The sequence below is a fragment of the Geotrypetes seraphini genome, chromosome 4 (genome assembly GCF_902459505.1).
Source record: "Geotrypetes seraphini chromosome 4, aGeoSer1.1, whole genome shotgun sequence".
In the NCBI taxonomy this organism is placed as follows: Eukaryota; Metazoa; Chordata; class Amphibia; order Gymnophiona; family Dermophiidae; genus Geotrypetes; species Geotrypetes seraphini.
In genome coordinates, this window is record NC_047087.1 from 297,394,425 (window position 1) to 297,408,911 (window position 14,487).

At 39.5% G+C, this 14,487-nt stretch overlaps 1 protein-coding gene across 2 annotated transcripts in view; it reads left to right on the forward strand.

Moving 5' to 3' along the window:
- The window catches only part of SLK (STE20 like kinase), a 277,359-nt gene that overhangs the window by 31,093 nt on the left and 231,779 nt on the right, over positions 1 to 14,487 (forward strand). For both annotated transcript variants that reach the window (XM_033941264.1, XM_033941265.1), the window contains exons 4-5: positions 12,685 to 12,834; positions 12,932 to 13,004. In XM_033941264.1, coding sequence (XP_033797155.1) covers positions 12,685 to 12,834; positions 12,932 to 13,004 — 223 coding nt within the window. The remainder of the gene's footprint in view (positions 1 to 12,684; positions 12,835 to 12,931; positions 13,005 to 14,487) is intronic.

A 14,487-nucleotide genomic window follows, 5' to 3' on the forward strand; every position in this document is an offset into this window, starting at 1 on the left:
GTAGACCATCCAATACTTCTCCAGATACTAGATGCCATAGGAATAACTGGTAAAGTTCACAACTGGTTCCAAGGATTCCTTCAAACAAGATCATATAGAGTTAAGTCAAAAGATCTTTTATCCGACCCCTGGACTAACCCCTGCGGAGTACCACAAGGATCCCCACTATCACCCATACTATTCAACCTCTTCATAGCTTCCTTAGGCACTGCCCTAGACGCCCTAAATATAACTTCTTTCAGCTACGCAGATGACATAACAATCATTCTCCCATTTGACATCCAAGACCCCATCTCCAATGGACGCCTGAAAACAACACTGGAAACTGTAGAAAAATGGATGATGAACCATAAGCTGAGACTGAATGCGGAGAAAACCAAATTCCTACTACTAGAGAAGGAACAAAAGCCATCACTAACAGAACTGGAAGTAAATGCAATCAAATATCCTATACAGAGCACTCTCAAAATTCTAGGAATACAATTAGACAGACGCTGCACTATGCAGACACAGATACACAAAGTTATACAGAAGGCATTCTTCACCATGCGAAACCTAAGAAAAATAAGAAAGTTCTTTACCAAAGAACACTACAAGATCATTGTACAATCCCTCACACTCAGTACCTTGGATTACAGCAACAGCCTCTACCTACCATGCCCAAACAACATGATAAAACAACTACAGACCGTTCAGAACACAGCCATCAGACTCATCTACTGTCTCAGCAAATTTGACCACATCACCCCTGCTTATGTAGACTCTCACTGGCTTCCGATAAAAGCAAGAACTCAATTCAAATTCTATTGTCTACTATTTAAAGTAACCCATGGAACTGCCCCCTGTTACCTAAACAACCGCCTATACCGCTACCACTCATCCAGATCAAGGAGAACTCAAAACCTATTCACCTTCCCTCCTCATAATGGTACCCGACGTAACAAACTATACGACAGCCTTCTAGCGACACAGGCAGCGAAAATTGACCCCACCATTACCAAACTAATGATCAACACAACAGACATCAAAGTGTTTCGAAAAGAAATCAAAACATTTCTATTCAAAAAACACGTCCCTACTAACTAATCTCCTCCCCTTTCGCACAAGCTCTCCCTCTCTTGAATAACACATTAGTCAACTCTAGAATCTTTCCTTCCAAAAATATTCTTATTCCTAAATAAGCATCTACCTCACTATCCAACAAACTTCTTACGTCATTGTTAGGTAACTTCTCGTCTGTAACCCGTATATACTGATATTCTCCACTGTACCCTGTTATCACTTGATTCTCTGCTATGTAATTCTTATAATTGAATCCTCTACCACACCATGTAAAGTACATGAATCACTGTTATGTAATTCTCTAGATAATCTTTGTTACGCAATTCTCTCGGTAATGTCCAGATCTCTTATAATTTGTAATCCGCCTAGAACCGCAAGGCACAGGCGGAATAGAAATCACTAATGTAATGTAATGTAAGGATACTTTACAAGCTCTTTTAAAGGTAAAAGGGAAATATAATGAGATTTCTTCAAGATTAGCGAGGAAAGATTTGTTTTCCCAGCAAACTTTGTATTATGGAAGTTCTAATAAGGCGGGAAGATTACTTGCAAATTATCTTAAAGCAAAAAAAAGAAGAGTAAAAATAATTGCAATAAAAGATGGAAAAGGAAATACATATACTCAGATTAATAATATTTTAAATCAATTTCTTAATTTTTATAAAGATTTGTATTCTTCCGAGTCTTATGATGATAAAATTCAAAAAGGTTTGGATTTTTTGAAGTCATTAGAGGGCTTCCTGATCATATCAAAACTTCCAAAACTTCCTGATCATATGAAAAAAAGTTTAGATGAGCCTATATCATTAAAAGAATTAGAAACAGCATTGAAGTCTCTTAGAGCTGGATCCGCTCCAGGTGGGGATGGTTTCACAGTGGAATTCTACAAAACATTTCAAAATTCTTTACTACCCCATTTATTAAATTTGTATCAGTTTCAACTAAATATGGGTTGTGTTACAGGTACTATGGCAGAAGCTTTGACTATTGTTTTGCCAAAGCCAAATAAAGATCCCACTTTGGTTTCAAACTACAGGCCGATATCGTTAATTAATGTGGATGGAAAACTATTAGCTAAAATTCTGGCCTTGAGATTGGCTAAGGCTCTCCCTTTCATAATTGATGTACACCAAACTGGATTCATTGCAAATAGGCATTCTTCTAGCATCACTAGATTGGCGTTTCATACCTTAAACTTAACTAAAAACATGAATGATCTGGCTTTTGCCGTATCTCTAGATGCGGAAAAAGCATTTGATAGAGTGGAATGGAAGTTTATGTATCAAGCATTGGAGTGGTTTGGCATTGGTCCAAGATTTATTCAAATGATACAGGCTTTGTATAGCTCCCCTATGGCAAGATTATATATTAATAATAATTTATCAGATCGCTTTCATAGGGGAGTTAGACAGGGCTGTCCATTATCTCCTTTGCTTTTTGATATAGTTTTAGAACCCCTATTGTTAGCTATTCAACAAACAAAGGAGATACAGGGTATTCCACGAAATGACTGGGAATACAAGTTTTTCTGTTTATGCAGATGATATTTTACTATATTTGAGAAATCCAAGTTCCTCCATTCCATGTTTGTTAGAATTGATTGAAAGGTTTGGTAAATTTTCAGGTTACAAAATAAATTGGAATAAATCTGAAATTCTTCCACTCAATGTACATTGTTTAAAAAGTATGTTTGATTCATTTTCTTTTGTTTGGAAAGAGGATGGATTGAAGTATTTAGGAATTTGGATAAAAAATACAGTAGATGATACAGTAAAAGAAAATGAAAAATTTTTATTAAAAAAGGTTACAGAACTATGTGAACATTGGAATCCATTACATTTATCTTGGTGGGGGAGAGTCCAAACTGTTAAAATGATGATATTGCCTGTGGTTTGCTATCAAATGGGTATGATACCAGTATTCTTTCATGGATCTTTCTATAAAAAATTGAACTCAATAATTACCAAATTTATTTGGCTTGGTAAAACTCCTAGAATTGTTTTAGTATCTTTGCAAAAACCAATTAAGGAGGGTGGGGTAAATTTTCCAAATTTTTATAGGTACCATCAGGCCTATATTTTACGTCAAGGTATGTATTGGGTCCTCCCGGAGCTCATTGAATATACTCCTGATTGGTTATATTTGGAATGGCGTCTCATGTTTCCTTTACATCTTTCTCATGTTCTCAGTATCAAGATGCCCAAATTATACAAAGAAAATAGAATTTTAATAGATACTTGGAAAACACTAAGATTTGTTAGTAATTTAACAGAATTCCCTATTAATAAATCCACCAATCAATCCATATGGCTAAACTCCAAGATCCAAATTGGCGGTTTTAAGATCGTCTGGAAACATTGGATAATTGCAGGAATTAGAAATTTAAATGATGTCATTTTTAATGGCAAACTGCTGGAATTTACACAATTGCAACATAAATTTGGGCTTCATAAATCACAATATTTTCGATGGTTGCAATTGAAGTAGGCCATTCAGGCGGGGTTCCCTGAATGGAAAAATCTTAATACTCAATCCAGTTTGGACTTCTTATGTTTTCAGGCGGACTTTCTGGGTCACCAGGCCGCACAGTGGTATAAAACTATTAGTAATTTGGTTAAAGGATATTTGGAGGGATATTTGGAGCATTGAGATTAAACATCAGATTTCAGCATCTCAATGGCCACAAATTTGGTCTTGGAGAATGAGATGTACAATGTCAGCGTCTATGAGACAAACTTGGTTTTTTTTATTACATAGAGCTTTTTGGACCCCAGTTAGATTACAAAAGTTAAATAGTACTTTGTCCAAAAGATGCTGGCATTGTAAGTCGGAGGTAGGGACTTTGGACCATCTTTTATTCTACTGCCCTCATATTTTAGCCTTTTGGAATTCAATCTGGGATCAAATAAATTGTTTATTGGAAAACCATGTAGCGTTATCTTATGATACTGTGATATTTGGAATGTATATGAGAAAAAAGAGTCAGATAACATCAAGTAATAATAAACTTTTAATGATCATGACTGGAGTTGCCATCCAACATATTACTAATAACTGGAAAGATCATACTAGGTTAAACTTTAATTTTTGGTGGAATTCATTATGCCACATACATAGAATGGAAAGATCAATAGCAACGCAAAATGGAAATTATAATAATTTTATTAAAATATGGGAGCCATTAGCGTCTTTTTGTCATGATTAAATGTCATTTTCCTATTAGTCAGACATCATATAATAACAGGAGGGGGGAGGGATACAAAGATAGGTTTCGTTACATGAATGAAGGGTTTTGAGGGAGGGTGGGGAGAGGGTTACATTTATATGTTTAGATTATAATGTAAGATATGCAAGTGCCTTGTTTCATTGTGTTGATTATGAATATTGTACACTTGGTGAAAGATTTTTAAAATGAATAAAGAATTAAAAAAAAAAAAAAAAAAAAAAAGGGCACTAACTTGGGTTAAAGATAGTGCTAATCTTCACTTTAAACAAGAAATGGTGGAAAATTCCATTAGGAGATGCAATTTGTGGATTATTAACTTTCTAAAATTGTTTTCCACAACTGCAGTAGTTATGTTTAAGCACTATCTAAATGAAATTCTGAAAGTGCCTGAGTCCTCTTACCTACCTCTCTCTAAAATATATTATTTACCTAGGAGAGTTAAGTCTCAAAATCCCAACCAGCAGAATTTATCTGCTGCTAGTTTGGATTTGTCTAATTTCCTGGAGAGGTTGGAAACTGAGACCCAAGTTTCGGCTACTTTATTGGTATAGTTTGCTATTGATTCTGATAAGGAATGGATGCTAAAATTGTTTTTTAAGTATAAGGATGTTCCCTTTTTGTCAAATACCATAAGAATGTATCCAGATGTTTCACGTCCAACCCAGAAAAGAAGAAAACAGTTTCTTATTTTGAGACCTCGGGCGATAGTTAGGGGCGACCTTTGTTCTGAGATACCCCTGTAAGTGCATTTTGGTATATAAAGAGAACAGATGTTTTCTATGAGCCGCAGCAGTTATCTAAATTTATTTCATCCCAGGATATTAAGTAAATACTTATTCTGCTTCTTCTTCTAAATCCGTTCAGAGAGGAATTGTTCAAGGGCAGTCGAGCTTTCTTCTGCTTTTCCTTGCTATCTAATTTGAGGGTTAATTTCAGCGAATCTCAGCTCCGTCTCTATTAGATTGTGGACTAACTATGCAATATAATGTAAACTTAACCTTTTGTATTATGTTTTAGAATGCCATTTATGGAGATATTTTGTTTTACATAGTATTTTTTCTTATGTTTTGACTGAAACTGTCAAAAATTATAAAATTAATAAAGAATTTAAAAAAAAGAAAAAGAAAAGCAGGTTGGAAGTCTCACCCACGGACACCTAGTCAGCGAACCTAGCCCTTTAAAGGGCTGACAGAGATAAAGATACATTTTTTTCTTCAAGCCAGCGAGGTGAGGAAGGATGTGGAGGAGGGAGCCTTCCCCGGCAGGACCAGAGCCTCGGCTGGGTCTGCATCGAAAGGCTGGAAGTCCCACCCACGGACACCTGGTAGTGAGCCTAGCTCTTTAAAGGGCTGACACCTAGGGGGGCCCCGCCAAAATGCAATGTAAACCAAGCAGGGAACTATGTCTAAACCCTCTTGGAGCCAATACTCAAGAAGAACAACAAAATTAAATCTTTCCTTAGCAACAGCAGCAGATGAATCCAGAGACCAATGGGATAGCACACATCTACCAGCAGGTGGAGATAGAGAAACTGATTAACAGGTGGTCCTATTGGCTGGCACACCTCCTGCATCTTCAGTATGCTCTATCTCCCAGCAGGTGTGGTCACTATTCAACTAGCTCCTGGATTCTGGCTGTGACTGGAAAATTATTTTCTCCTGTTGGGGTTTCTCTTCAGTGAGATGGCAATTTTATTTCTCCTGTTGAGGTTTCTCTTCAGTGAGATGGCAATTTTATTTCTCCTGTTGAGGTTTCTCTTCAGTGAAACTGCCATTCTATTTCTCGTGTTGAGGTTTCTCTTCAGTGAGATGGCAATTTTATTTCTCCTGTTGAGGTTTCTCTTCAGTTTAGACTGCCATTCTATTTCTCATGTTGAGGTTTCTCTTCAGTTTAGACTGCCATTCTATTTTTCCTGTTGAGGTTTCTCTTCAGTGAGACAGGGGTGTCCGGCTGAACGGTGCCAGCTTTAGGGGTTACACCTGGGCCCCCCCCAGGTCCCTGCCTCACCCTCCCTCCAGTGATAGAGGGTCTGACTGGGTCTCAATTTTTCTTCTTTACCTTCACTGTTAAAAAAATAAATTAAAAAAGAGACCATAGTGACTATTAAACAATTCTGCCCTCATAGTGCTGAGCAACCGGCATCTCTCGGCACTATCAACAAAGTTGTGAGTATATGTTTTATTTGCACTTCTTTTCTGGTTTCTGGTTGCACTATCTTCGCTTGGCTCTATCAGTTTTGGCAGATGCCATTTGGCCTAGCCACGGCTCCATGAACATTTTAGAAAATGAGGGCAGTATTGGCGTTTTGGCGCAAACAGGTGATTCAGGTACTTTCTTTCTTATACGACTGCTTGATTCAGAAGTCTTCCAGCCAGGTCAATTTGTCAGATACAAACTGGTGATTTCTTTTATTTGAACTTCTTTTCTTCAATTCTTTGGATGTGAATCTTCAAATTTCCAAAGAGCTCTTTTCTCCTATACTAATTATTGGAATATTGGGGGATGTTGTTCACGTAGGAGAGGAATGTGTTTCTTCCCAGAGACTGGGGCGACAGGTTACAGTCTCAGGTTTGCCCTCTTCAGTCACCAAGAACAAGAGTATGGGATTCAGTAGGATCTATGGTGGTGACTCCACTGGGAACTTCGGCTCGCTGTCACATGAGAACGCTACAGCAGTCGCTTTTGTTCCAGTGGTTCCCGGTATCTCAAGGCTCCAATTGTAGTATCTAGTAGGCTCCTCAAGCATCACTGAATATAATTTGGTGGCTCAGCGAGATTAATCTTTTCAAGGGCATGCCTCGGTCTTTGCTGGACTGGCTCAAAGTCGCCAAACATCCCAGGCTGTCGGGTTGGGGGGCTCAGTGCCTTCAATCCTCAGCGCAAGGAGTCAATACTCGTTCATTTTTCTGGACTGAAGCATGGTCAGGCTACTGCTTCAGGAGTTTCAGACCATTCTTCTGGAATGATGATAAAAGGTCTTTTAGAACAGTGTTATGACGGTGGTATTTCTCTACAGCCAGGAAAGTACGTGATGTACTCAGTTGGCGAGTAAAGTAATGGTTCTACTTCAATGGGTGGAATCTCATCTTCCTCTTCTGTCAGCGCATCATTTTACAGGACAGGAAGAGGGTTTAGATAGACTTTCTCACCACAAAATCTGAGCATGGACCATCTATTGTATGTTAAAATGTACAATGCTGTGTACGCCTTTCAGTGCTTTAGAAATGATAACTAGTTGTAGTAGTAGTAGTAAAATCTTCTACATCCTGAAAATTGGAAACTATTTGCTCAGGCATTCCAGCTCTTTGTATAAAAGTGAGATCTAGCCTCCATGGCCTCGTTTCAAAATTCAAAGCTTCCTAGCTTCTTCAGCAGACGCAGGGAGTGGCAATCAGCAGTGTTGCTTCTTTCTCGTCTCTGGTTTCTCTTTTTAAGTGTTTTCTCCTGGCTGATGATTGGATGGATTTGCCATCTCAAGCTTGCGTTCAGGGCACAGTAATTAGAGAATCTCCGGATTGGCTGCGCCATCTTTTCTATGCGGATCTGATGAGTCTTTCGACGGACGAACTGTTGAGATTCCTGGTATCTCTGGATTTACTCACCTAGGGTCCAATCAACATGGATATTCGTCCTACTTTGATATTACAACCTAGCTTTTGAAAAGTCATGGCTGACGTGTAAGGGTTATGCGAAGCAGGTTATTTCTTCTCTTCTCCAGGCGATACAGAAGTCTTCACCTGTGGCTTATGCTTCCTTTTGGAGGCTTTTCCTTTCTTGGGTACTTCTCAACATTGACACCTTTCCAGACTTCTATGTTTTATATTCTTTCTTTTTTGGCACAAGCGTATTTCCAAGGGCTTAGCGTTCAATTCCCTTCAGCTTCAAGTGGCAATCTTAGCTTGTTACAAGGGCTAGGTATCTCGCTCTTCGCTTACTTTTCAGCTTCATGTAGTTCAGTTCCTAAAAGGAGTACAGTATATTGGTACACCTCTTAAGAAGCTCTGTCTTAAGGTACTTCTTCACAGTTTACAGAAGGCTTTGTTTCAACCTTGTCTTTTGAGAATCCAAAAGGCTGCGACGTTGAACACGGTGTTTTTTGTGGCCATGGCTTCAGCTCGGCAGTTTTCCGAGTTGCAGGCCTTGTAAGGCAGAGATTCTTATTTCTGATTTACAAATTCTGGGGTGTCAGTTCGGACAGTACCATAATTTCTTTCTAAGGTGGTGTCATCCTTTCTTTTATGCCGCTCTCACTTTTCCTTCCTTCTTCCTGGGAGGAGGAATGGGGAGGCGAGCTTTTTTTCACTGCGTTTTTTTTAAAAGTGCGTAGCATTCTCCACAATCTGTACGTTTCAAAAGACTTTTAGTCGTTTAGATCACCTCTTTGTATTCTTCAAGGGACACAACAAACGTATGGCAGCATCCAAAGCCTCCATTGCTCGAAGGGTTCAGGAGGACATTCTTTACGCTTACTTGATGGCAGGGAAGCGGTTGGCGGAAGAACTTCATGACCATTCAGCCAGTGCAATGGCGGCTACTTGGCCTCAGTCCAGAGATTTTTTTTCCTTGGAGGAGTTTTGTCACATGGCTACTTGGTCTTCCAAGAATACTTTATCTCAGCATTACCAGTTGGATGTGAGGGTGCATCCGGAGGCAGCAATTAGTGCTTCGTTTGTTGCGGAGGCATCGTTTGCTTTCCATCCAGATTGAGGATTGCTTTGTTACATCCCATTGGTCTTTGGATTCATCTGCTGCTGTTGCTAAGGAAGGAAAAATTATGTTCTTACCTGTTAATTTTCTTTCCTTTAGACGCAGTAGATGAATCCAGAGCCCAACCCTATCTCGAGAAACTACTGAAGCTGACATTCAGTATACTGTACACTGTCTTATATCATCACTTTCCTCAGAATTGTACTTCAGATGTTATTGTCCTCCCTACTTAAATGTTGTTTCTACAGTCTTATACTATTAAACTGTCTTATACCAATGCAAATGCCATTGTTCCTGCTATTCTACTTCTTGACAATGATTCTCCTCGACATGTATTCTTCTGTCCAGTCATTACAGGTCAGGGCAGATACGGTGACCTTAGCAAATACCCCCATGTAAAATCTGTAGCACACAGACTCCATTACCTTAGGCCTGTCTCCCCACTCCACCTCCATCCGTACCTAAAAGACTCATAAGAACATAAAAATAGCCTTACTAGGACAGGCCAGTTGTCCATAAAGCTTGGTAGCTTGTTCTCACTGTGGCCAATCCAGGTTCCTAGTTCCTGACCAGAACCCAAGGAGTAGCAATATTTCATTCTACTGATCCAGAGCAAGCAGTGTCTTCCCCCATGTCTTTCTCAATAACAGACTAAGGATGTTTCCTTCAGGAAATTGTCCAAACCTTTCTTAAAACCAGCTGCGCTCTCTGCTCTTACCACAACCTCTGGCAATGTGCTCCAGAGCTTAACTATTCTCTGAGTGAAAAAAATATTTCCTCCTATAATTAAAAGTATTTCCCTATAATTTTGAGTGTTCCCTAGTCTTTGTAATTTTTGACGGAGTGAAAAATCGATTCACTTGCATCTGTTCTACTCCACTCAGGATTTTGTAGACTTCAATCATATCTCTTTTCCAAGCTGAAGAGCCCTAACCTTTTTAGTCTTTCCTTATATGAGAGGAATTCCATCCCCTTTATCATCTTGGCCGCTGTTCTTTGAATCTTTTCTAGTGCCACGATAACTTTCTTGAGATAAGGAGACCAGAATTGAATGCAATACTCCAGATGAGGTCGCATTATGGAGTATATAACATTCTTAGTCTTGTTAACCATCCCTTTTTTCAATAATTCCTAGCATTCTATTTGTTTTTTTGACTGCGGCCGCACTTTGGGCGGAAGGTTTCATCGTATGATACCCAGATCCTTTTCTTGGGTGCTAACCCCCAAGGTGGACCCTAGCATCCGGTAACTGTGATTTAGGTTATTCTTCCCAATGTGCATCACTTTGCATTTACTCTCACAAATGTGGATCTGTGAACAACAAAGATGCCATTCTAATTGACTTAATCGTAGACAATAACTGGGACATCTTCCTAATCATAAAAACTTGACATGGAGCTACTCTAGTCATGCTTTGCCCCCTCCCCCCTCAGCTATCAGGCTCCAACTTGCTCACGCACTGACAGTAGAAGAAGAGGTGTAGCCACCATCATAAATCCATCCTCAACCCAAGATTAAGAGACACTATCACACTAAACGCACTAGAATGCCTCATCTTCTCAGTGGGTCAAAACAGAGATCTTATCACCCTGATATTCAGAGTGCCCCATTCCCCTATGATCATTTTAGATGGCCTGCTATCCATCCTTGGCAAAGTGATTAGCACTTAAAACCAGATCACTGTCCTAGAAGTCTTTAATTTCGTAGACTACCCAAACGAGTCCGGATCCTCAGCAGATTTCATCATGTCACTTTAAGACCTGGGCTTCCATCAAATAATCTTCTCACCAACTCACTCAGCAGATTAAGTCCTAGACCTAATCTTTATTCAGAAAGATTCATCTACCGACACAGTAACTGCAAGCTGCTCCATCAAACCAGTACACTAGTCCAACCACCATCTAATCACATTCAACCACATTTATACAGCAAAACAACCATCAACCATGAAACAATCTCAACATAAGAAAGTTTCAGGATCTCTCCTCAGTCCTTTCCAACCTGGTAAGAACACTTAAATCCTAATCCCAAATCCATAGATGAAGCCACCATGGCCTGGCACACCGAAGTAAAAACCCTCTATGAAGGCTTAACCTAAAAGAAATAAAATACCATCCCCACAATCTCTCCTCCCCCTGGTTTTCTGACAACGTAAGAACCATGAAAAGAGAACTGACAAGATGCTCGTTTTGGACAAGCAGTATTACAGAATTAATTTTTTATTAATGGCCAATACTTCCTCCATCCCATTGCAGTAAGCTAGGGAGTCCCACATGTGAGAATATGCTGCCTGCTTGTCCTAGGATAAAGCACAGTTACTTACCGTAACAGGTGTTATCTGGGGACAGCAGGCAGATATTCTCACATCCCACCCAATTCCTCTGGTTGGCTTCTTAGCTTGCTTATGGAACTGAAGGGTACGAGCTGACATTGGGCGAGAAGGCAATCGCACATGCGCAGTGTGGGCAGTCACAAAGTTTTTCAAACTTAAAGTAAAAGTTCACTTGTCAAACTGTCTGTACCGGGCTCCATAGATGACATCACCCATATGTGAGAATATCTGCCTGCTGTTCCCAGATATTACCTATTACATTAAGTAACTGTGCTTTCTGCACAAACAATTTATTTTCCAAATGTTTATGGGGAATCACTGTTTTCAAAACTAATGATGTGTGGAGGTTTTTTTCTGACCTATGATTAGTGTATGCCTTCTCAACTGCTCAGCTTCTGCTTGAATTGAGAATTGATGCGTGCACTGAGGTCTCTTTTTCTCAACATTGTTGAGATTGAAGAACAGTGATTTCTCTACATCCTTTGAAGAGAGTAGTGTTTAGATTTAGGTTGATATTGTTTCCTACTCTAACCCTTGGGAGTTTTTTCTATATTTAGATTTTGTACTTTTAGGCAAAATCTTACTTGGTTATATATCAGCTACATTTTCCTGTAAATATAAATAATCCTAGAAGTGGTACTTATAAATAAAGCACAAGTGATTGAAACCACTGATTATACAAATTCATTGGTGCTCAGAGAATTTATCAGACTGTTGGACTAGCCTTTATGGATTGAGCATCACCTCTAATCATAGCTCTTACAAGTGTAAGTATTTTGTATATACTTTTTATATCTGCAACAATTTCATGAATATAGAAATCAAAAAAAGAAATAATTTGATTCAGATGAGTCTTACAACTTCTTCTGAATCAAGCTCGTGGCTGTGTGAGGCAGAGTTTCATCTGAGCGCTGCAGTATGGGTTCTTTGATACAGCCTCTGACAAAACGCGTCGGAACCTAAAACTTTTTGAACCCCTTGCAGCCAACGTTTCAGATAAGTCATGTTTTTTATTTATTTTTTTGAAGTTTTGTTGCAAATATAAAAAGTATACACAAAATAATACTAACACTTACTTGTAAGTGCTATGATTAGAGGTGATACTTCAGACACTCAGACCATGCGAGCTAGTCTTGCAGTCTGATAACAAATTCTCAGCACCAATGAATTTATATAATTTCAGTCACTTGTGCTTTATTTAAAAGTACCACTTCTAGGATTAATTTTTGCTTTTGCTACTATTTGGGAGTGGGTTACACTTTGAAAATACTTTCTTCCCTATTTTTTTGGTGTAAATATAAATAAGCAAGTCACAATAAAACAATGAAGAAAATGATTTGTAAATTTATGGTTTCAGAACTTGAGAGACCCTTAACAGAACCACAGATTCAAGTAGTTTGTAAGCAGACTTTGGAGGCATTGAACTACCTGCATGAAAACAAGATCATTCACCGGGATTTAAAAGCTGGCAATATTCTGTTTACATTAGATGGTGATATTAAACTGGGTAAGTTTCGCACATTTTTTATATAGTAACATCACTTTGCTTCAACACTCTTGAATATCCCACTCATGCAACTGATTTCCTGCTCTTTATTTTCTAGCGGATTTTGGAGTGTCAGCCAAAAACACAAAGACATTTCAAAGAAGAGATTCTTTTATTGGTACTCCATACTGGTAAGTAGACTGTAACTACATTTTACAAGACCTCTTCACTATTAAAAATAAGTTTAGCACATGGAATACTTAGCAGCTGAATAGCTCACTGTAGTGTTCATTAGATATAGTATAATTGCTAGTAATGGAGTTATTTCCTCTAATACAGGAGTTCTCAAACCAGTCCTTGGGATGCACCCAGCCAGTCAAGTTTTCAGGATATCCACACTAAATATGCATGAGATAAATTTGCATACGATACTTTCCTGACTGGTTAGTTGTGTCTCAATGCAGTCATTTCTTCCAAAAAAATTTCTAGAAGAAAAATGTATCACAGTAAATGCTTTAAAAATCAGAGTTTTTTCGAGGACAAGCAGGCATAATATTCTCACGTGGGTTACATCATCCACGGAACCTACCATATAATATAAGCCCTGCCCCTGAAAATAAGCCCTAGTTGATAGGCAGCTGCGCTTCCCCCACTGCGCAGCCAAACCGCTGAACCCCCACTGACCCCCAATCCTTCCCTCCCAACGGAACCCCGCCGACTGCGACCATAAATACCTTCCGGCAGAGCAGTGTCGGGCCAGCAGCACTCTAAACAGACTGCTTCACGGCCGCTTTGCTGGGGAATTCCCTCTGCCACGTCACTGATGTCATCAGTAATGCAACACACTGAAGGCCCCAGTGAGAAGGCCACAAAGCAGCCTGTATAGAGTGCTGCTGGCCAGATGCTCCTCTGCCAGAAGGTATTTATGGTTGCAGTTGGTGGGGCTTGGTTGGGAGGGAAGGATGGAGGGTCAGCACTTAGCGATTGGCGGTTCGGCTGGTGGCGGGTGGTCAAGGGTTCTGCTGCACAATGGATTGGAGGGAGGAAAGGATGGAAGCTGGGCAAGGGTCCTTCTGCACAAGGATGGGAGGGAGAGAAGGATGGAAGCTGGGCAAAGGTTCTGCTGCATGAGGGATGGGAGGGAGGGAAAGGATCGAAACTGGGCAAGGGTTCTTCTGCACGAGGGATGGGAAGGATAGAAAGATGCTGCAGAGGGAAGGCACAAGGGGATGGGTGGGAGGGGAGGAAAGATGTTGCACATGTGGGGAGAGAAAGAAAGAGGAAGAATTGGGGTGAAGGAAAGGAAGGGTGATATGGTCATGATATGAAAAAAAATAAGCCCTTTACAAAAATAAGACCTAGTGTGTTTTTGGGCCCCAAATGAATATGACACTGTCTTATTTTTGTGGAAACACGATAGAACAGACACTGCCAAGTGCACTGTCTCTTTAAATTGTTAGGCAGAGCCCATATTACACATGTGATGGTGCCTTCCTGCCTGTTGTTGGCTCACAGAGCCATCAGTTCATTTTCCATGGAGCTAAGAAGCTGTCTCTTTTCAGTGCATTGAACTTTTGCATTTTTTTGTGCTTTCCCATACTTATTTTTCAGTATTTTCCTCATATTTTCTTGGTTTTTTTGTGTTCCAGTATTTTATCTGAGTTTAGTTCATTT